Below are 23,131 nucleotides of genomic sequence, written 5' to 3'. Positions count from 1 at the left end.
GAACTCCCATTTTTTGGAGTATCTTCCACATATATTTCTGTGCAATTCTATCAAATGCTTTCTCCAAATCTAATTGTAATATTGCGACATGCAGGTTTCTCTCTCTCCTGACATTAATACAGTCTCTTAAGACACACCGGTTATCTGCTGCACTTCTCCGCTGTACCACACATGTCTGCTCTTCTTTTATTACATTCTCAATATTTGTTTTCAATCTATTTGTCTAAACTCTTGTCAATATCTTCTTGTCTGTTGTTGTCTTTTTATGATTTAATTTTTAATCCCCACAGATTCTGTCCAATCAGATGAGCTCTTTACTATTAGTGTCTGGTCAGCGCAGTTCCTGATTGGCTCTTGTTAATTGTCTGTGTTGTGCACCGCCCCCAGTCCCGTTACACACTGTCAGAATTCCTCACTCGTTTTCTTTTCTCTCCTTTCAGACTTCTGTCCCCTCACACTGGACATCAACACGGCACACAGAGACCTCCGTCTGTCTGAAGGGAACAAGAAGGTGACACGTGAGGGGACAGAGACTGAATATCCTGATCATCCTGACAGATTTGGCTGGTGGCCTCAAGTTTTGTGCAGAGAGGCTCTGACTGGGACTCGCTGTTACTGGGAGGTGAAGTGCAGTGGAGACTTCATGAGGATTGGAGTCGCATATAAAGGACTGAGCAGGAAAGGAGGGAGCAGGGAGTGTGTCCTTGGAAACAACGACAAGTCCTGGAGTTTGCTGTGTTTTCGTTCCCAGTACTCTGTGTGGTACAATGACAAGAAGACTGTAATCAGCGCCCCCTACAGCCCCAGAATAGGTGTGTATCTGGACTGGCCTGCTGGCTCTCTGTCATTTTATAGCGTCTCACACACAATGACCCTCCTGCACAGGTTCAACACCTCCTTCACTGAGCCCATCTATCCAGGGTTTTATATTAATCTTCACTGCAGTGTAACAATCAGCCATCTGATACCATGTGACCACTGACCAGTACCCTCCACCGGTCACTTGATGTCCACACACTCAGGTATCTTTTTGTTTGCAGTTTGGGGTCAACATTAATTTTACACTATAGGTGGGGGGCAGCACCTCTGTGAATGAATTTGTGGATGATAATGAGGGGCGAGTGCGGCTGTCAGGGTCTCCATTATTATGGGTCTAAGTAGCCAATCAGGTGTGTGTGTCATAGTGAGGGGTGGTGACACCTCAGACCTACAAATACCAGTCTGACCAGCAGGGGTCACTGTTGAGTCACAGCCACATGTCCTTCAGGATGACACCCCAACTGCTGTGTCCTCTGAGTGTCACTGAATGTCACCTGTTAAGTCAGTCTATATAGCGCCTTTCAGTAGTGCTGCTCCAGCAGGACCACATGCCTGTCTCAGTATCCAGAGCCTCATTCCAGTTACTATTTAGGAGCACAGAGTGACAGAAGTGACCGGAGTGCTGGCCTCTGAACAGACATTGTCTGCCCCTCTATTAGTTACTCCGGTGGTCTGTCACCTCTGAATGAATTCACTGTGAATGTCTAAAGATGAGGACTCACCGCTCAGTCACATGTCGGCCATACTGATGGAGTTTGGTGTTTTACTGAGTCACTTGGTGTCACGTTAGACATTAAACTGCACCTCCTCCTTGTTGTTCCCACTGTCCCCAACCTCAAGGAGACGAGTCAGCTGACTGACTTCAGCTTCACTATTGGTGTTCAAAGTGACAATGAGATGTGACACTTGGGGACACTTTTATCTGTCCACTAACACACACATTCCCAGGATTAATTTACAATTCCCTCAGGACCCTTCAAGGAGCAGCGTGTCACCTGACATCATAGTGTGTGAAGAAGCCAATGAAGGCCCAGGCTGACAGCCCCCCCACTGCCCACTGTGTATTATAGGCCTCACCAGCAGATGGCGACTATGACTTCTAAATCTGTCATCTTCATGGAGTCTGAGGGGTTAAAAGGATGAGGAGAAGGTGAATAAAGAGTGAGGGGTGAGGATGATAGAGAAGAGTGTCAGGGTGATAAAGGGTGAGATGAGTGACCTGAGACAGAGTGAGTCAGACGAGTGTGTCACTTGTGTGTTTGTCAGTTTTGTTCCTCCCTCCTTATTTTCTCCTCTTTGACTCGTCACACGCTGATGGCCGTCCTGTGATCACAGATTATATTCCCCGTTGATCAAATCCGTATCTCGATGTGTGACTGACGTCTGATTCTTTAAGCACTGGCTCATCAGACAGATTGTCACACCGATGAGCTCTTCACTGCTGACCTAAGCCCTGCTGCCCTCTTCTCTCTCCTGTCACCTCGGCCATTGCTTCAGTCCCCGCTGTGTCACCTCATAAAGCCACTGGTCTGTCTGGTCACTCAGGTCCTTGTCACAGCTGCACACTGGCAGTCGTTCAAACTCTACTGGCTGACAGCCATGTTGTCCTGTCGTCTGATTGTGTTGGTTGAGGTCGTGTCCTGCTGACCTTGGGGGCTTTTAGAGCTCAGGATTAATGAAATGGAAATGTCAGTCAGCAGGGTGGGCAGGTGGGCACATTCAGGGCAAAATGTCATTTAAAAGTCAATGAGCACACTGGACACATCGCCAGTCACTGATAATCGACTCCACGTCAGCTCCTGTGGCCCTCATCATGTGCTGTCAACTCAGACGCTGGTCATGTGACTTGCACCTTAGTGACATTCCTGTGACTTTCAGGGCTGTGGCATCAGCTGATTCTTCTGGAGCCAAACTGCTCTCTGTTGTGGCCTCTCTGCATATTAAACACACGAGAATTTAGGATGTGAAATGTTTGGTGAGATCTAAAAAATATTCAGAATATTGACATCACCTTGAAGGACAGTTTGGATTAATAATAATTAATGTGTTAATGAATACTTATTTTAGATTAATCTTTAGTTAATTATGATTAGGTGTTACATTCACAGAGATAAATGGCCTGTTAATGCTTCACAGTTTGTAATATTTGAATTGCTTATTAATCGAAAAAATTCAAAACACACACAAAAAAAATGGACGACTGTTATTTGTCAAATCTGTTCATGTGGTAATTTCCGGTAAATTCCTCTGATCATATTTCATATTTTGAATATTCTGATGATAATAGTACTTCTTGTTTTTGATTAATCCTCCTTAATAAAATGACGTGTCTGTGTGTCCGTCTGTGTGTCCGTCCAGACACTTTGTCTCTGTCTTTCCAACAGATGGCACCTCACAATTATTAGCTCTGCTTTTATGACTCACATATTAATCAATATCATCCAGTTACAGAGCCACAGCACCAGACGTCACCACTGATATCGGCCAGCAGTTTAATGACAGAATGTGTGTTAGTGTGAGTGTGATTAGTGGGCACCATACCAGCCTGTGAACCTCCCTGCTGGCACACAACTGCTGGTCCAGACCTGCAGCAGTTTGTTGTGCTTCAGCTCTGCAAATAGAATGACATATAACAGAGACACAAGCATTGGATTTGTCATTCCAACAGATTGCACATCACAAACATTTGTATTAATGCACTGTACTACTACAGACATTTATGATACACCATCTGTTGGAATGATAATTGCAATTCATTTTTTTACTGCATGCATTTCAAAATGCATTCCCACAGATGGTGCACTGCAAACATGAACACTGAGATCTACGTTGATTAATTAGAATTCAACCCATCCTAGACATGTAGCACAGCTAGTTTTGTAATAAAGAGCAAAAAGTTATAAAAATATATATAATTTTAAAGAAAATGGAGAATACAGCAAAAGCTGGTGATGCCATATGAATGTTTCATTCTTCCATTTGCAGCAATGAAGCTAATTATTGAGGCAGATGAGCATTCCTCCCCAGTCTGAGTGTTTGTGTCCTGCTGTGTGTGTTTGTGCCCGTGTGTGTCCATGTGACACATGATAGTCTGCTGTGACGAGGTGAGTGGTCCCTGTGACTCCAGTCTGACCCCACACTTTCTATATCAGCTGCTAATAAATCCTGACATTAAACTTTATTAGGTACAGTTTACATACGGTTTATTTTTGTATAGCCCAAAATCACACAGGAAGTGCCGCAATGGGCTTTAACAGGCCCTAACTCTTGACAGCCCCCCAACCTTGACTCTTTAAGAAGACAAGGAGAAACTCCCCAAAAAAACCCAGTAGGAAAAAAATGGAAGAAACCTTGGGAAAGGCAGTTCAAAGAGAGACCCCCTTTCCAGGTAGGTTGGGCGTGCAAGGTACGCTTCTTAAACACTTTTAGTTTTATCCCACCCTAATATTCAAGTGATGGCTACTTGCATTCTGTACGCACTGCTGATATTATATGAGGAGTCAAAGCTGCTGTAGTTCTGCTAAGATGTGGATTAGCAATAAGAAGAGACGGCTACTTCAGTCACCTCTCGAAGGGCAGCAGCTGATATTCAGACTAGCTTCAATCGACACCAAGTGTGCATCTCTGCAACCCGGAGCCTCCACCCTGGAGCTCCAAGGAGGTGGCGTTGACTCCACTGGGCGCCAACTGGGAGGAACTTGGAGTTCAAAACACTAAAGAGGCCTGCAATTCTCTACTATGCCCACTAGAGAGGGGTGTCCCGTCATATTAGTCAAACTTAGACGTAATAATGAGGTAGCAAGTCATCCATATTATTATCCATATTACTAACCGAGAATGGCAAACCGGATGGCATGGACGCAGGTACACGGCGATGGGACCATGAGACATACTGCGCAGGCGCGTACAGTGCACGTCTCATAAACCGCAAGCGAAGTCGTATCCACCGCGCACGAAGGAGTCACGGCCCAAAAACGAAAGAGCTCAACTGACGTGAATGAGAAATGAAGCAACAGCGCGCCCATAGCTAACGACTACCGACACAGCCACACAAAAAAGAGGATTCTGTGCTGCAGCCCAGATTCAAACGGAAGAGGCTACGGATGCCCCACAGGTCCATAAAGATTGTACGGAGTGAAGGCGAAGGCATCTCCGCCATATTGTGAGTGGCACTACTGCGGAGTGAAGTTAGGAATAATGTGCTGCTTGGGATTGTACAAACCGCTGAACACTTTACACCAAATTCAAACACAATACAGCTCAACAATACAAACACGAGCCCACCTGGATAAGATTAATGAACGCAGGCGCCTACAACGCGCGTCTGAAACTGCGGAAGCACAGTAGGCACGGCTTCAAAACGAATGAGCTCGACTGATGGATATACAAACACGAGCCCGCCTGGATAAAATCAATGAACACAGGCGCCTACAACGCGCGTCTGAAATGCCGCGGGCAAAGCGGGCACGGCTCCAAAACGAACGAGCTCTACTAATGTATTTCAGGATACCCAACGCCGGGGGTAGGCGAGCGAATCGAGCAGGAGGCGGAGCCCCCTTGTATAATTATGAGATGATAAGTCATAATAATCTAATAATATCGATCAGGTGCAAGTGACCTGCTATTACTATTAACAGACTTCCTTTGAATTTGGTTCTGCTTCTTTAGCAACGTGAGACTCGCAGTCAGATTAACTGGATTCAATTAACAAATTTTAGGGGTTGTGTTAAATAGTGACAAGTCAAACAAAATTACACCGTTTATTGGTTTACTAAAAATATTACAATATGCAAGCTTTCGAGGCAACTCCGGACCCTTCTTCAGGCGAGATGTAATCAAAAAAACAAATTTTGATCGCAGATATTTTAATGTGGGCGGCACGGTGGCGCAGTGGTAGCGCTGCTGCCTCGCAGTTAGGAGACCCGGGTTCAGTTCCCGGTTCCTCCCTGCGTGGAGTTTGCATGTTCTCCCCCTGTCTGCGTGGGTTTCCTCCGACAGTCCAAAGACATACAGGTTAGGTGGATTGGCGATTCTAAATTGGCCCTAGTGTGTGTTTGTGTGTGTCCTGCTGTGGGTTGGCACCCTGCCTGGGATTGGTTCCTGCCCTGTGTTGGCTGGCATTGGCTCCAGCAGACCCCTGTGACCCTGTGTTTGGATTCAGCGGGTTGAAAAATGGATGAATGGATATTTTAACTCGTTATCGCTGATAATTCAGCAGCTCAAGGTTTGCGCCACTCGTCCAGCTCAAGTGCTCCTTCTTGCTTAGCCGACTTTCTCTTCCCAAGCCATCCCATAATAGTCACAGACACTCCCTCTATAGATGTCGCTCTCTCCTCTGTGTCTTCATGTTCTCCTTTATCGTTTCTCGGCCCTCCTTAAATCTCCCGAGTGTGCGCATATAACCGTGGACTGTCTCAGCCCGTCTTGTGTTAATGGCGGACACTTTGAGATCGCAGCACCGACTGAGCCTCGACTGTAAGCAGACGGCTATTCACGTGAGGCTCACTCCGCTAAGTCTCAGTCTAACACGCGCGCTTCACGGAATGCCCGACTGGTTTAGTTCGGTGCTGCGCTTTGAGATCAGCGGGAGCGCGCACTGCAGGGCGGTGGGGGGTGAAGGCGGAGCGCTGGTTTGGTCCGCACGTTAAACGGCACCTTCAGGTTATTACAATTGACCGGGCAGGTTATGAGATCGCAGGTGACTTTTACTTCAGTTTGAAAGACACAAATACAAACACGTGTCATCAACTTCAGAGCGTGACTGCGCCGCCACCATTTACATGATTCCATTTGTTTGTTTTCTTTCTATTTTATTTATTTATTTATCTATTTTTGCGCACTGCACTGTGGTATTTCTCGTACGTGGATTACTCGTTTAGCCGGATGTAATTGTTGACGGTTTGGCCTGATCCTGGATCTGTTGGTTTTTCGAAACTCTTGCTGGAAGTGTTGTCATAACAACACATCCTAATCCTCAAACCTGCTTGGAGCAGGCTTGATACGTAAACAAGGATTAGTTTACACACGTGCGTGGAAGTCATCCAGTCATGGCTTCACCGTTCATGAATGAGCGACCAATTGATATTGGCGCGCAAATTATACGAAGAGAATTTCATATAAAGAGGGTTTTGCGTGATCGGCAAGATCCTTTATTGCTCCCGGAGGAAATTCTGTATGAAAGATACCGCTTTATCCGAGGGGGAATATTGTACCTCAAAGATTTATTAGCTCCGTATATTCGAAGTCAAACTCGGCGAAGTCGGGCTCTCACAACCACACAGACAGTAGGCATTGCTTTGAGGTTTCTTGCAAGCGGCACTTTTTTATATACTGTAGGCGATGCGGAACATCTATCGAAAAGTGCAGTTTGCCAGGCAATTTGTAAAGTCTGTTTGGCTCTGAGACATTTTCTTCGGGTTTTCATTGTGTTTCCTGGACACCTGTGTGTGCAGACAATAAAAGAGGCGTTTCATGCCATTGCAGGTAGGTAATACACAGGCTAAAACACCCACAGTTCAATGAAGAATCTCAATCAGCCTAACATTCTCATTACCAGGATTTCCAAATGTGATTGGGGCACAAGGAACTGATCAGAGTGGAGTTTGATCAAACATTATTTGGAAATGTACCTCTCCTCCTGATGAATAATCAGACACAGTGTCTTCAAATATTTGACCTTCGTTAATATCTCGTTGGTCAGACACAGGTTCAAGGGATATGATATTCCCTGCAACTGACCCAACAAAAAAGAGGACTATATGGAACATACCTATGGCACACATGGAGGACAAATATGCAATGACCATCCTTTACCTGAAATGAAATGACCACTGCATCCTGCCACTGGTTCTGAGGAGGAGCTTCCCCCTGGAATGTCCTCAGAAACAGGGCGATGGGCATTTTGCTGGAGAGCCAACTCTTCTGCAGGGGTTAGGTGTGGACCGCGTGGACCTCCACCTGTTTTTTGCTTGTCTGCCTCCTTATTAGCTTTAAAATTAATGTTTTTTATAGTATATATGATTCTTTATGTCAACAATTCTTTAAATAGTTATATACCAATATTTACCAGTTTGAAGTATATTCTTGTACTTCACTTTAACCTGTTCCCATGTTCTCCTTGTGCTCACGTTTGATCTGGAATTATGACATATTAAATAATAATTAATCTGACACATAGGAAATGAAACGCTGCATTCAGTAAGTACAATGTACACTACTTAGCATTTAATTTGTCGGCCACTTTTTGCCAGCCGTGTTTTCTGGTCTGGGCTGCTTTTGCAGTGTTACCCCTTGTGCATATTAAATCTTGAAATTCTTCATCTCCTTCGCATGAAAGGTCTTGCTCCGCTCGTGTGGAAAAAAAAAATGTGCCCGTTCTTTCGTCATTTTGTTGCAGCCTGTCAAAGACTTGCTGATCATGTTTTCTAGGCTCAATATATATGGGCTTTTCACTCAGCGCGGGCGCGCGCATTCATCTCGTATGATTAGATCCAGCTACACTAATCTAATACACTCTCTAAGAGAGTTATTTTTTGAAAGCAGACTGTGTAATAAGGAGAGTGATTTCTTTTAGCAAATGTGTGCCCTTTGACCCGTTTTAAGACCACTTTACATTTACAACAGGAAGATATGAACGTCTGTTAAAGACTGGTATGTGTGAACCTGTTCTTCTGTCAAATCCAATTACGCGTATCAGCAAAAGAAAAGCTTATCTCAGTGAAGGAGGGGTCAGCCGGTGCACACGCAGGGCCTGCCATCTTCAAGCAGCAATAACGTGTTGTTCTCTCCTCTACACACTGAGCCATCAACACACAGCGGCTGTCAGTGTGCCCTTCTGTGAGATGGTGAAGGCTGTTTCACTCAAACTGTGGCTTACAGAGAACAATTAAAATTGATTTAGTTTGAAAAGGTGTTCCTTTTTTACAAATTATAAAGCAAAGGTTAGATAGATATTTTTAATGTCATGATAATATTAAATAATAGATAGATGCAGAGACATGCTCCAGCACCATTGAGAGGATATGCAGGAGCGGCTATAAGGGAGACCTGGCCGGCTGGGTATGAGCAGGAACATCTCTGGACATGTCGATCAGCCCTTGGGTTCATGTCAAGGTCGTTATTTTGATATAAAGGGCCTCAGGAGAAGGGGCAGGGAGGGGGGTGCCAGCCAACAAACAGGTGTTGACAGACTGGGGGGGCAATGCAGAGGCAGCATCCATCAAACTGCTGTTGACACAAACCCTGAACCAATCAGGCAGGTGAGGTGGATTAAGGGGGGTCTGGGAGGGGTTAGGGAGGAGACAGGTTAGAATTCACGACTCACAGGACAGGAGGTAGGGCACATCATTTAAATTGATCAATCAGAGGAAAGGGGTGGGGTACATCATTTAAATCCACCAATCAGAGGACAGGGGGAGGCACAATCAACTCATCAATCATTATTGACTGACATTTTGACAGAAGCACCCTGCCTTAATACTACTGATGAGACAGATGGACAGACATCTCTGTGAGACTAACAGACAGAGGAGTAACACAGAGAAGGTGCTCGCTGCTCTCAGCTCCTTCACGGGTTGTCTACTTATTCTTGTTATACAAGCCGTATTATCACAGGATTTGGAAGACTTAACCAAGTCTGTTCAGTAAGCTGGTCTCCTCTTGTACCCTATGATTAACACACACACACACACACACACACACCCACGCACACGCAAACACACACACACACACACACAAACACAGACACACCATACACACACACACATATACACACACGCACGCACACACACACACACACACACACTTATCCTAGTCACACAACAATGCATTGCAGGAAGAATCCAAGCATACCACAAACTCGCTGTGATGTCGTCATACAAGTGGATTTGCTTTTCCGTGGATCATCACCTGAAGCTGCAAAATAAGCTGCCAGAAATTCCTTAATCCAAAGTTGATCATAAAGATTTCATTCAACACTAAACTCCACTCACCTGCTTTTCTTCCCTCTCCGTCTCCAGCTCGACCATTTTATGCCCATTATGTCCAGTCACCGCACACATCATGCAGATACAGGAATAATCAGCATTGCCATATATCTCCAGACTTTTCTGATGTTTCCCACAGAGTTTCTCCTTCAGATTTCTATCAGGATCAGTCAGCTTGTGTCTCTTCCAGGCGTCTCCTTCATTGTGAGGGTGCAGGTGAGTCTGACAGTAGGAGGCCATGCAGGTGAGACAGGACTTCACCGCTCTGAACTTCTTACCAGTACAGAAGTCACACTCCACATCTCCAGGGCCGGCATAATTCTGAGATGGAGAAGGAGGAGGAAGAGGAGGATTAATTGTTGTCTTCTTTAATTTCTTGATGACTTCATTCAGCAGATTATTTCTTCACAGAGCAGGCCTCGTGGTGAAGTTCTCTCTGCATTGATGACAGCTGCACTCTTGGCTCTGATCCCAGTACAACAACAACATTTATTTCTGTTGCACATTTTAATACATACAATGGAGCTCAAAGTGCTTTACATGATGAAGAAAGAGAAAAAAGACAAAATAAATAAGAATTAAAATAAGGGAACACTAATTAACATTGAATAAAAGTAAGGTCTGATGGTCATGGAGGACAGAAAAAACAAAAAAAAATAAAACTGCAGACGGCTGGAGAAAAAAATAAAATCTGCAGGGGGTCCGAGGCCACAAGACCACCCAGACCCTTCTAGGCATTCTACCTAACATCAATGACCTCAATCAGTCCTCATGGTATTCAGGGTTCTCATGGAAGGACTTGATGATGACGGTCATGTGGACTTCTGGCCTTTAATCCATCAATGTAATGACATCACGGTGCTTTGATCAGGTGGTGGTGGTGCAGGTCACCACCACAGAAAAACAGAAAAATAACAGAAGAGAGAGTAGGTGTTAATATGGATTGTGGAGCCACCATGAATAATAATGATAATTAATTGAATATAAAGAGCATCAGGATTAAACTAAGATGAAGCTGTGAGAAGGCCATGTTACAGTAATGTGTTCTCAGCCGTGTTTTAAAGAGCTCCACCGTATCAGCCTGGTGAATTTCTATTGGTCAGCTATTCCAGATTTTAGGTGCATAACAGCAGAAGGCCACCTCACCACTTCTTTTAAGTTTAGCTCTTGGAATTCTAAGCAGACCCTCATTTGAAGATCTAAGGTTATAATTTGGAGTGTAAGGTGTCAGACATTCTGAAATATAAGATGGAGACAGATTATTTAAGGCTTTATAAACCATAAGAAGTATTTTAAAGTCAATTCAAAATGACACAGGTAATCAGTGTAGTGACATCAGAACTGCAGTGATGTGCTCCGATTTTCTTTTCTAAGTTAAGATTCTAGCAGCTCCATTCTGCACTTGTTGTAATTGATTGATGTCTTTTTTGGGTGGTCCTGAGAGGTGTGTGTCACAGTAATCTAGTCGACTGAAAACAAAAGTGTGAACTCATTTCTCAGCATCTTTCAATGTTATAAGAGGTCTAACTTTTGTTATATTTCTTAAGTGATAAAATGCTGTCTTAGTAATCTGATTATTATGTGATTTAAAATTCAGGTCAGAGTCAACAGTTAGCCCTAAATTCTTTACTTCTGTCTTGACTTTTAATCCTAATGCATCAAGTTTATTTCTAATAACCTCATTATGTCCATTATTGACAATCACTAAAATTTCAGTTTTCTCTTTATTTGGTTTGATAAAATTACTTCTCATCCATTCGGAAACACAAGTGAGACATTGTGTCCATGAATCAAGATAGTTGGGGTCGTCAGGCACTATTGATAAGTACAGTTGTGTGTCATCAGCATAGCTGTGGTAGCTCATGTTATGCCCCGAGATAATCTGACCTAACGGAAGCATGTAAATCGAAAAGAGTAGCGCACCAGGTAGAGCCTTGTGGACCACTATATATAATATCAGGTGTCATTGAAGTATAATTACCACAACTAACAAAGAATTTTCTACCTGCCAGGTAGGATTCAAACCAATTTAAGACCCTGCCAGAGAGGCCCACCCATTGACTAAGGCGATTTCTAAGAATATTGTGATCAATGGTATCAAATGTGACACTCAGATCTAAGAGGATGAGAACAGATAAATGGCCTCTGTCTGTATTTAACTGCAAGTCATTGACTACTTTAACGAGTGCAGTTTCTGTGCTGTGATTTGTTGTGAAACTCGACTGAAACTTATCAACAATAGCAGGTTTATTGAGGTGGTCATTGAGCTGCGTAATGACGACCTTCTCTAGGATTTCACTTTAGACAGACAGGTTAGAAATGGGGATAAAATTTTCAAAAACAGAGGAGTCGAAATTATTTTTCTTGAGCAGGGGTTTAACTACAGCAGTCTTAAAACAGTCTGGGAAGACCCTCATATCTAAAGACGAGTTTACTATGTCAAGAATACTCTCAATTAGCACAACAGATACTTCTTTGATAAAACTGGTTGGTATTGGGTCAAGGACACAGGTGGAGGGTCTCACTTGAGAAATTATTTTATATAAATCAGGTAAATCTATCCTAGTGAAATAATTAAATTTGTTTATAATGGAGTATTGGGGCTTAAGATGATCAGTGTTGGGAAGATGAACTATATTATTTCTATTAGCATTATTTTTTTAATCAAAAAATACAGCAATAGCCTCACAAGTTTGACTGGAAGTATTTTGGAGGCATTCTGTTGAGTGACTGGAGTTTAGCAGATGATCAATCGTAGAGAATAAGACTCTGGGATTACTAGCATTGTCTCTCTCTATATAAAAGAAAATCCTGGAATGGAAAGCAAATGCAAGGCTACGATATGTGATAATCTCAAAAGACATTTTAAAGACCCGCGAGACCAAGGAGACTTGCCACGGTGCGTCTCGCGGGGACCATAAACATGAGACTTGGTGCCAAGAGATTGTCACAGGGCCGTAGCAAAAAGGACAGAGGCTGTACAGGCTTTAAAAATATAGAAGAGCAGCGCGACAGCAGCTACTCCAAACGAACGCGAGAAGCGTAATACATCTAGCAAGAAAGAATTCAACCACGCCGGCAGCCAGAAATAAAAGACAGGTATTGCTTTTACAACGTCACGTGAGACCAGGCAGTGAGCCATCATTTAAAACAAGTCAACAGACCTCTAAGCTAGCAGTTGTTGGATTACTTTTGGCAGGCAAGCATCGTGTGCTCGGAGCTCTTAAAACAACGACATGCGACAGGCAGAAGAGGCAGCCAGCAAGTAGCAAATAGACAGCAAATGATCCAAAGGCGTATCCTTAGCGTACGTTCAGCCGCAACACCCTTCACAACACGAGCAGTATTATACGTCTGGGAAGAAAGAGATGGAACCTCGCGCGGGGCAGGAAATAAAGAAACAAGTATTGTTTTTACAAAAGTTTTTAAAGTAAAAGTGAAAATAATGCATATGTAACAATTCACAAGAAAATAACAATCTCTTTAAATTGGTAAATAAGGTAAAGGCATCCCTGATGAATGGGGACGTGGGAATGAGGGGTCCTTTCATCGGATTAGCACTATTTTAGATATGGAATGGCAAAATGGGGGAGGCAGCTTGATGAATGAGGTCTCCAGGACTTAAAACAAATCCAAATCTTATTATGTGATATCATCCAATGTGAAATTCTACTCCGTACTTGGAGAATTTTTATTTTTATACTGTATTGAGGATTTATTCTGTTCTGTGTATTGTATTGTATTTTATTGACCCTCTTCTTTTTGACACCCACTGCACGCCCAACCTACCTTGAAAGGGGTCTCTCTTTGAACTGCCTTTCCTAAGGTTTCTTCCATTTTTTCCCTCCAAGGTTTTTTTTTTGGGAGTTTTTTCTGGTCTTCTTAGAGGGTCAAGGCTGGGGGGCTGTGAAGAGGCAGGGCCTGTTAAATCCTATTGCGGCATTTCTTGTGTGAGATGCACTACTTACGATCTATCAAATAGGACAATAGGCAGCAAGACATTCAGTCTTGTGAAGGATTTGAGCACACACAGATCCAGGGCTCTCAGCGCATATAAAGCGTATAAGGACAGTACAGTACGTTATAAATTAAATGTCAACATCTAAGCGAAGAAGAAAGCAGCGCAGAGAAAAGAGACTCAAATGCGTTGGACAGAAAAAAGAGCAAAACAGAATAATCGAGGTGCAAATTCAGAAAATGGTGGCGCAGTGGTAGCGCTGCTGCCTCGCAGTTAGGAGACCCGGGTTCACTTCCCGGGTCCTCCCTGCGTGGAGTTTGCATGTTCTCCCCGTGTCTGCGTGGGTTTCCTCCGGGTGCTCCAGTTTCCTCCCACAGTCCAAAGACATGCAGGTTAGGTGGATTGGCGATCCTAAATTGACCCTAGTGTGTGCTTGGTGTGCGGGTGTGTTTGTGTGTGTCCTGCGGTGGGTTGGCACCCTGCCCAGGATTGGTTCCTGCCTTGTGCCCTGTGTTGGCTGGGATTGGCTCCAGCAGACCCCCGTGACCCTGTGTTCGGATTAAGCGGGTTGGAAAATGGATGGATGGAGGAAAGTAATTATCAGCCTGGAACAAGTGGAATTGCAAAAAAACGCACGTCCAGTCCATCTCAGAATTAAAAGACAATGAGTAAAATGACAAAGTAGAACTTCATAAAGACGTTTACAAATGTTGATGTTAAACAGATGCAGAGCAGGTTAGAGACTATGAAACCAGGGAAATTAGAAAGGCTCAAAAAAAAATAAATAACTGCGCTAGACACATGTGGAGAAAGTTAAAGTATATGAAAGTAGGAAAATTAGAAAATATAAAAAAAGAAAGTAAAGATCGCAGTCAGTAGCGCAAACAAACAAACTGCCTCATTTAACTATGCACCAGTCTAACTTTGGTTTTGCACAATAATTACTACACTATTGCACCTTAACACTTAATTCTACTTTATTCACATAATTGTACTTATTTATTATGTTCTACTATACTGTAATCTTTCAATCTATGACTTTTTCATAATCTAACTGATATTCTTCTAACTTTGCACAGTTTTTGATAAGTGGATCAGGATGAATTTCACTGCGTGTTGTCCTGTATAACTAACTATGCATGTGACAAATAAAGAATCTTGAGAATTTCAAAAACGTAGTTTACCGCACATGCATTTATTGGTTACTTTGTTCATGTATATATATTTATCTGTTTGCTTATTTAAAAAGCTACATTTACCCCAGGAGTCAAAAACGTTCTGTCTAGCCCTTGTACAAAAACCTGGAGAAAAGCTGGGGTATGACCTTGGTAACCCCATGAACTGTGAGAGGAAAATAACACGACTTTACAGACAGGAGTCCAATGCAGAATTCTACTTACTTTTTTACTTTGTAAAAAAAAATTATAACTGCTGATGATGAAGATCGTTTTGTCTGTGCTGAAATTCCAAACAGACACACCCATCCTAACCTCATTAAAAAGATTCAGCATATTGGGACTCGCAAGATTACAAATATTGTTTTTACAGATGTTCTGAAATAAAAGTGAAACTAATGAAATAGCAACAATTCAAAGAAAAAAAATTCTTAAAAGTGTGTATCCGGAAAACCAGACACGAGGGTTGGCGAGCGAAGCGAGGAGGGTGTGAAGCCCCCTAGTTATTTATAATTCTAGAGAAATAGCAACGCCTCTCAAGACGGACTGTGTTGTTGTATTCTGTTATTTTAACCTTCAATATCTCATTGTGGATAGTCTGTGAGGCACTTCAGACAGAAACTGTGACCACAGTGTAGTGACACGCGGTCAGTCAGGGTGTCCAGACACACCGAGCAGGTGAACTCGTCCTGTGACACAAACAGCTTTGCTTCAGCCACCAGTGTCACTACACTGGTGACCTGTGTCTTTCAGAATTGACTTTAAAATTCTGCTTATGGTTTATAAAGCCTTAAATAATCTGCTCCATCTTATATATCGGAATGTCTGACGTCTTATATTGCAAGTTGTAATCTTAGATCCTCAAATGAGTGTCTCCTTAGAATTCCAAGAGCAAAACTTAAAAGAAGTGGTGAGGCGGGCGGCCTTCTGCTATTATGCACCTCAAATCTGGAATAGCTAACCGAGAGAAATTCAACAGGCTGATACGGTGGAGCTCTGTAAAACACTGCTGAGAACACATTACTGTAACATGGCCTAATCATAACTTCACATTAATTTAATCCTGACACTCAGTATGTTCAATTCTTTATAATAACTATTCATGGTGGCTCTAAAATCCGTACTAACCCCTAATCTCTCTTCTGTCTCTTTTTCTGGTTTCTTTGTGGTGGCGGCCTGCGTCACCACCATCTTCTCAAAGCACCGTGATGTCTTTACATTGATGGATTAAAAGCCAGAAGTCTGCATGACCATCATCATCAAGTCCTTCCGTGAGAACCCTAAATACAAAGAGGACAATTTAATTTATGTGAAGTAGAATGACCAGAGGGGACTGGGTGGTCTCGTGGCCTGGAACCCCTGCAGATTTTATTTTTTTCTCCAGCCGTCTGGAGTTTTTATTTGTTTTTTCTGTCCTCCCTGGCCATCGGACCTTACTCTTATTCTATGTTAACTAATGTTGTCTTATTTGAATTTCTTACTTTGTCTTTTATTTTTCCATTCTTCATTATGTAAAGCACTTTAAGCTACATTTATTTGTCTGAAAATGTGCTATATAAATAAATGTTGCTGTTGTTGTTGTTGTTGCTGGCTGCAGAAGAGCAAGAACGGCAGAAGTAAGACCCCCTTGGTTTGGAACTGTCATAAAACCAAATGTTATACGAGCCTTCATGTGTCTCAGAGACATCTGTACATTTGTTAGTGATGGTGACAGCGAGTCCCAGTGTGTGGCACAGAGAAGTGACAGGCTGGAGGGGTCACTCTTATGTACTTAAGTGGAATGAGTCTGAGGTGGGCTATTACAGAGGGACTGGCATCAGGGCATCACTTATACCCAATTGTATAAATTAAGTGTCTGTCTGTCTGTCTGTCTGTCTGACTGTCTGTTTTCAGTTTTTAAGATGTTTTCATATTTCTACTCTCCTTGTGTTTATTAATGTATCATATTATTCTGTTTCTTCAACAGAGTGGGCTTCAGTTGGGGTCTTTACTGAATAATCTGATAAATTCCTGGCAAAGACAAAGAAAAACACAAACATTCATTATTGATAAGAAGGAGACGAGAACTTATTATGGGATGGATAATTTGTTTAATAAAGAGGACTAATGAGAAGTCTGATGTGGACTTCAGTGTGTAATAAATGAATAAGAAATACTGACATGAATGAAACTTTAGCAGACCCCCTGTGACAGGTCACTTCTTCTGTCACTTTGTGGTCTTCACTATCTGAGCTTCTGTCTAACATTAACTGTTCACCCTCAGTGTCTCCTCAGATGTCCTCTCTGTGAGCTCTCAGCTTTCTCTTTAAATCTGCTCCTCCTCCTCCTCCTCCTCACTGAGCTCAGACAAACATTCACTTTGGTTTCTTCACAATTCACTTCCTTGTTCCTCTGACTGATTCTCTCTGCCTGCCTCTCCTCAGACTGACGATGGCTGAAGCCCAGCTGTTTGTGTCACAGGATGAGTTCACCTGCTCGGTGTGTCTGTACACCCTGACTGACCCCGTCACCATCCCCTGTGGTCACAGTTTCTGTCTGAAGTGCTTAACCAACTACTGGGATCAGAGCCAAGAGTGCAGCTGTCCTCAGTGCAGAGAAAACTTCACCATGATGCCTGCTCTGCGAAGAAATAATTTGCTGAATGAAGTCATCAAGAAGTTAAAGAAGACGACTCTCAGTTCTCCTCCTCCTCAGAATTATGCCGGCCCTGAAGACGTGGAGTGTGACTTCTGTACTGGTAAGAAGTTCAGAGCGGTGAAGTCCTGTCTCACCTGCCCGGCCTCCTACTGTCAGACTCACCTGCAGCCTCACTATGAAGGAGACGCCCTGAAGCACCACAAACTGGTTGATCCTGATAGAAATCTGAAGGAGAAACTCTGTGAGAAACATCAGAAAAGTCTGGAGATATTCTGTAAAACTGATGATTCCTGTATCTGCTTGATGTGTGTGGTGACTGGACATAATGGGCATAAAATGGTCGAGCTGGAGACGGAAAGAGAAGAAAAGCAGGTGAGTGATGTTTAGTGTTTAATGGAAACTGTTTGAATAACTTTGAGTTAAGGAATTTGTACATTTAATGTGACAGAGAAATCTCTTCATCTCCAGTAAAACTCGATTATCTGTCACTTGATTAACTGTTAGGACTAAATTACAAAAACCCAACCTTGTTCACGCCAGCGTCTCCTGATTACTACTGCGAGTTCTGCACATTGGAACAACAGAAATCCCAGTGTCCGTTACGTACTTTCAGCTTTAATGGCGGTTTCTGTCTTTTCTCTTTTGTTATAATTAAACTAAACGACTATACATTGTTATGGCCTATCAACATATGTGTGTGGTGTTTGAACTTATTAAACGTTTACGAAACAGTAACAGCTCTTCAAGTATTGCTGCAATGACGGAGTAGGAAGGCCAACAGTGAACGATAGAAAGGGGGATGCTGAAATAATTGAAAAATATGTGAAAATGGAAACCAGTTACGGTAACGTTATTCTGTATTAATGTTAATGGTCTTCTTCATTGTAATTTTCTTTATATATTCTGTTATATCAGTTTGTGTTAATATATTGTGGTGTGCAGGCAGTTTGTGATGCTCTGTATGGGGGCAGAAAGGGCAGAAAGCTGTAAGTGATGGGACTGGCTGAGGGGCTTCTGTTCTGTGAGGGGCGGACAGGAGAAGTGAGGAGAGAAGTGAAGGTGTGGAGCAGGGAGTCAGGAGACAATAAGCAGGAGTGTTTGTGTATCAAAAAGACACAACGAGAGTGGCAGGAGATCAACTGATCGGTAGGGAAAGCTTTCTGTGATTGTTTAGGAGGTGAGCTCTGTAACCAAATAACGGAGTGTAAGACAGGACACCGCTTGTGAGGGAACGAAGACTCCACGTAAAATATAGAAAACTCCAGGACCTCTGAGATGTATTTGCTTATTACGCTGGTCATTACAATATTAAATAAATTAATTCATTTTATTAATATAGTTTTTTTACGACTGTTCTCTACACTAATCTACTGTATGTCATTTTTAATGTAGCTGCTCTGTTATCCGTCTTTTCTCTTATCCGTCACAGCCTCGGTCCTGACCCCTGACTGATAATCGAGGTTTTACTGGACCTTATAAACCTGATGCTTCAAGTTCAGAGCATTGTCTGCTGGAGTCCATCCTGGTGAGACTGGTGCAAGTCATGAAACAGCTCAGGATGAGATCCCCAATATGGCCCACAAACAACTGAGTTCTCTCCTCACAGCCAGCTGAGTTTCTTTCTGCTCTGATCAGTTTCTCTTTTGAGTTTCTAAGGCAGTGGGAGGCCAACTATAGCCTGCTGTCTAGAAATGTCCACTGGCAGGGGTGCGAGCGTCACGTGGGCTACGCGTAGAAATGTGTGACATTCGGACCCTCCTGAGGTGTTCTTAACAAGATGATGTTACAGTTGGCTGATGTCAGCGTAGTAAGTGAGCACACAATGTCATCGTAAACGTAATTCAATAGAAGGTCTGACACATCGATAGACACACTCTGTACTGCTGACATTTACACGCTGAGTGTGCTTAGCTGCTTGTCTGCCTTTGTGGTGTTTGTCCATTTTTAAAGAATCAGAGTTTGCATTTGGCTGATCTCAGAGCTGTTTAAGAGACACATTATTGTCACATGTCAGTCTGTATTGTACTCCAGAGTTAAGTCTACGATTCTTACAATAAGTTCAGCTCAGTAATGTCACTATACTATTCCTGTGTAGATTTTCTGTTTATAATGATATAACTCATCAGGCTCTTCATTAGTGTTCTACACGGCCTGTTAAAGTCCACTGCGACACTCCTTGGGTGATTTGTGGATATCCAAGAAAAGAGAAATTGTGTTCTTTCCAGTGTGAGGTGCGCAGAGTGAAGAGTAAAGCAGACAGGCCTGTTCCTTGTGCTGCTCCAGTGTTGCTCACACAGTCCTTGAGTCTGCCTGACAGATAGTCCATCATCAGGACACCACAGGCTCACCCACCTGCACATCTCTGAGCTGACCCCTTAACAGTGATGGCTGGGTGGTCTTGAAGGTTCTGGTGAGACATAAACATATTAAATATCACTCTATTATAAGAGACGAGACGTGATCTTTCTGATGAGACTTTTTGGAAGTCCAGAGAGACAGAAGCAAGATCAGCGAGATGGAGACTTTAGCCAATTCGAAAGTCTACAAAAATGATAGTAAAGATGGTATTCACACAAACAAACAGAAATTATTACTCACTGAAAGAACAGAACAGCGAGAAGAGATTGAATATATTGTTTGGATTGAAACTTTAAGTCAGAGATGTGTAGATCATGTAATTCGTGTTGCCATCACATTAAAGTAGTGTTTCTTCACAATGAAGAGGCCTCTCAGCGAGAATTAAAAGATTTGTGGTTTGGTGAAAGTGAAATCCACGTACGCGGTCACGCTTGGGTCACAGAGTGGCACAGATACACAGGAGATTTTAGAGACAAACGTTATTCAGACACTTCAGACAAACATAAGTCTCTTTCAGGAGTGAATCGAGCTCCATGTGTAGTCGAAGGGGACAGTTCTGTCTCTCAATTAGAAGAATAGAAAATCTTCCTGTTCATAGGGGCGCGCCTCGGGAACGGGACCACCAGAGCAGAGGATGTCTGGGGGAGAAGAGAGACAAGGCAGTGAGACAAAAGGACAGGTGCTTTACAGGCTTTTAAATGTTTGAAGAGCCGCACGAACCAAACCTGCAGGTGGGCAAGCAACGCGAGAAGGGGGCGGAGCTCATTAGTTTAATTAAAAATAAAAATCCATCACCTAAACAAAACACCTGAGGTAAGTAACATATAAAAATATAATTTCTGAGTTTTAGAATTCCTTAAATTGCCTTCTTCCTGAATTCAACAGAATCGTTTGTGTATTTCAGTATCTTACTTGACTCCAGAAAATGACAACAGCAGACAACGTCCTCACATGTCTGACTCAGGATATCAAATGTCCTTGTAGATCCTATAATTACTGACATGATGTGTTTAAGTCCTCCTGGCCTTTCACCAGTTTCTTTACTTTACACTCCAGTTTGTTTTTATTATTTTGGTGTTGTGTGAACTTCACATTTCCCAGTTAGTCGATGTGATGTCTTCTAAAGTTCAAGAACTAACTCACACACCAGTGTGCCTTCAAACTGTCTTCGGTATTTGAAGTACTCTTCAAACCCAAACTCAATCTTACATCAATTAAGTTAAACCTTTCTTTTAATCTTTATTGTTATTCCTGTTTGTTAAATCAAATCTAAGTTGTGCCATGAAATGTCAAACAAACGTGTTGTGAAAATCTCAGGAGTCAGAAAGAGAAGAAGAAATCACAAAGTGAACGTGAATTCTGATCTGACCACGCATGTCCTCTTGTGTGTCCAAACAGAAACAGCTGGGTGCGACACTGAGTGACATCAAGAGGGGACTTGAGGAGAGAGAGAAGACACTGAAGGAGACGAGGAGGGTGATGGATGAGATGAAGGTGAGTGGAATAGGAAGACAACACTTCTTATCAAAGAGAGGAGAAATAAATGAGAACTTGAAGAGCAGGAGAGCTTCACTGGTGATGGTGAGTAGGGACATGAGAAGGGAGAGTTAGAGAAGACGTTGTGTGGTGTCCTTCATGGCCTTTCACTGTTGACAGAATCCCAGGTGTTACTCAGTGGAGACTCAGACAGCATCACCCTAAAGTCCTCTGATATTCCATCAGCTGCTTAAAGGGGACTTAACTCTACTAACAGAAACTCACACTGAAGGTCGACGCTGATGTTCTGAATTAGATCAGCGGGCTCAACGTCCATTAATGGTCTAAGTTGTTTTTATTTTAAAAATAGCATTGCATACAATCAAGTTCAATTTATACAACAAATGACTTTCAAAGACAAAATGAAAAATAATAAAAAAAAATCAGAAAGTTAATACAGAAATCTAAACAAACAAAAAAAATGCAAACAATAAAAAATTACCAAACAGGATTAACTCTGCAACCATGAAAAAGAGAGAAGAGCCGAGAACTGGGCCAAATGGGCGGAGTGGTGGCTCTGAGGCTAAGGATCTGCGCTGGTATCCAGAAGGTTGCCAGTTTGAATCCCCATCACTGCCAAAAGAGATCCTTCTCTGCTGGGCCCTTGAGCAAGACCCTTAACCTGTAATTGCTCCAGGGGCGCTGTACAATGGCTGACCCTGCACTCTGACCCCAAGGGGTATGCAAAAACTAACTAATTTCTAATACGAGAAATCGTATAAGACAAAATAAAGAATAACAAAAAAAAAATATTCCTGATAATTTAGATAAATAAATAAAATGGGAGAATTTCCTTTTCCGCTGCTATGGATGCTTATTTTAAAGTTTTATTAATTAGATCTTGTCATATTTTATAAAGGTTTTGAACAGATCTTCTAAGTGAGAATTTGTTTTTTTTTTTAAATGTCAGACATCAGTGACCCAGTGACTTATCACAGGTGGCCTGGGGGTCTTCAAGTTCAACAGGACAAGTCCACAAGCTCACAATGTGGTAAAGGCAGTTACAGTCAATGTGTCCTCCTCCACTTTAGGCCTCTCTGGTAGCCCAACAACCACAGCTGTTAGTGAGTTAGGAGTGATTGTGACCCCAAGGCTGTCTAAAAAAACATTCAAACATTTTGGCCCTAAATGATGTTACTTTGTTTTCCTCCCAAAACATGTGGCCCAGTGAGGCTGGAGCTCTATTGTCACACTTGCAGGTTGGATTCTTCCCAATTTTAAATGAGATAAATGTGACTGATGAAAGAGTCAAAGTCAAATGGTTGAATACTTTGCACATATGGAGCTGGAGTGTATTCTATGCATGACTAACTTCCACTCATTTTCTGAGATTTTCATTAAAAGGTCCTTTTCCCGTCGTATCCTAGGAACATTAAAGGGGAGATTCTTTGAAATGTTTTTATATGTTGATGAGATGCTGTCTGACTCCTCAGGAATGATTAGGCTTTCTTCTGGAAATGAAATGGGTGGGAGGTGTGGAAAATTGGGTAGGTTTTTTGGGTAGATTTTGGTTGTGTCTATGTTCTTTAAACTTTGCTAATAATAGTGGAGCTAACTTAGTTGAAAATGTCTTTATAAAATTCCACTGGTTGACATCACGGCCTGTTGTTTTCCCACTTTGGAGTGAGTTTACAGCATATAGTAGTTCTGAGAGTGTCAGAGGT

At 42.5% G+C, this 23,131-nt stretch overlaps 2 protein-coding genes and 1 long non-coding RNA gene across 7 annotated transcripts in view; 2 read left to right on the top strand and 1 right to left on the bottom strand.

The window, feature by feature from the left end:
- Positions 1-1,033, top strand: part of LOC114641728 (tripartite motif-containing protein 16-like) — a 29,087-nt gene extending 28,054 nt beyond the window's left edge. Inside the window, exon 6 of the mRNA XM_051927916.1 lies at positions 441-1,033. Within this exon, the coding sequence (XP_051783876.1) occupies positions 441-982 (542 nt within the window). The 3' untranslated portion in view covers positions 983-1,033. The remainder of the gene's footprint in view (positions 1-440) is intronic.
- The window catches only part of LOC127527858 (uncharacterized), a 687,118-nt gene continuing 665,004 nt past the window's right edge, over positions 1,018-23,131 (bottom strand). Inside the window, exon 6 of one of the 2 annotated variants that reach the window (XR_007935008.1) lies at positions 1,018-1,084. This is a non-coding gene — a long non-coding RNA (uncharacterized LOC127527858). Of the gene's footprint in view, positions 1,085-1,126; positions 1,284-23,131 lie in introns of those variants that run through there. The other variant, XR_007935012.1, reaches the window with a different exon arrangement.
- Positions 17,342-23,131, top strand: part of LOC114643665 (tripartite motif-containing protein 16-like) — a 484,979-nt gene continuing 479,189 nt past the window's right edge. For 3 of the 4 annotated variants that reach the window (XR_007934976.1, XR_007934977.1, XM_051927889.1), the window contains exon 1: positions 17,342-17,945. Coding sequence is in view for 1 of the 4 variants with exons in the window: in XM_051927889.1 (XP_051783849.1) it covers positions 17,367-17,945 (579 nt within the window). In the remaining 3 variants the exon portion in view is untranslated. Of the gene's footprint in view, positions 17,946-21,329; positions 21,426-23,131 lie in introns of all 4 variants that reach the window. The other variant, XR_007934978.1, reaches the window with a different exon arrangement.

The sequence above is a fragment of the Erpetoichthys calabaricus genome, chromosome 5, assembly GCF_900747795.2.
Source record: "Erpetoichthys calabaricus chromosome 5, fErpCal1.3, whole genome shotgun sequence".
NCBI lineage: Eukaryota > Metazoa > Chordata > Cladistia > Polypteriformes > Polypteridae > Erpetoichthys > Erpetoichthys calabaricus.
Note: the sequence above shows the minus strand (reverse complement) of the source record. Positions and strands in the feature narration are given on the sequence as shown.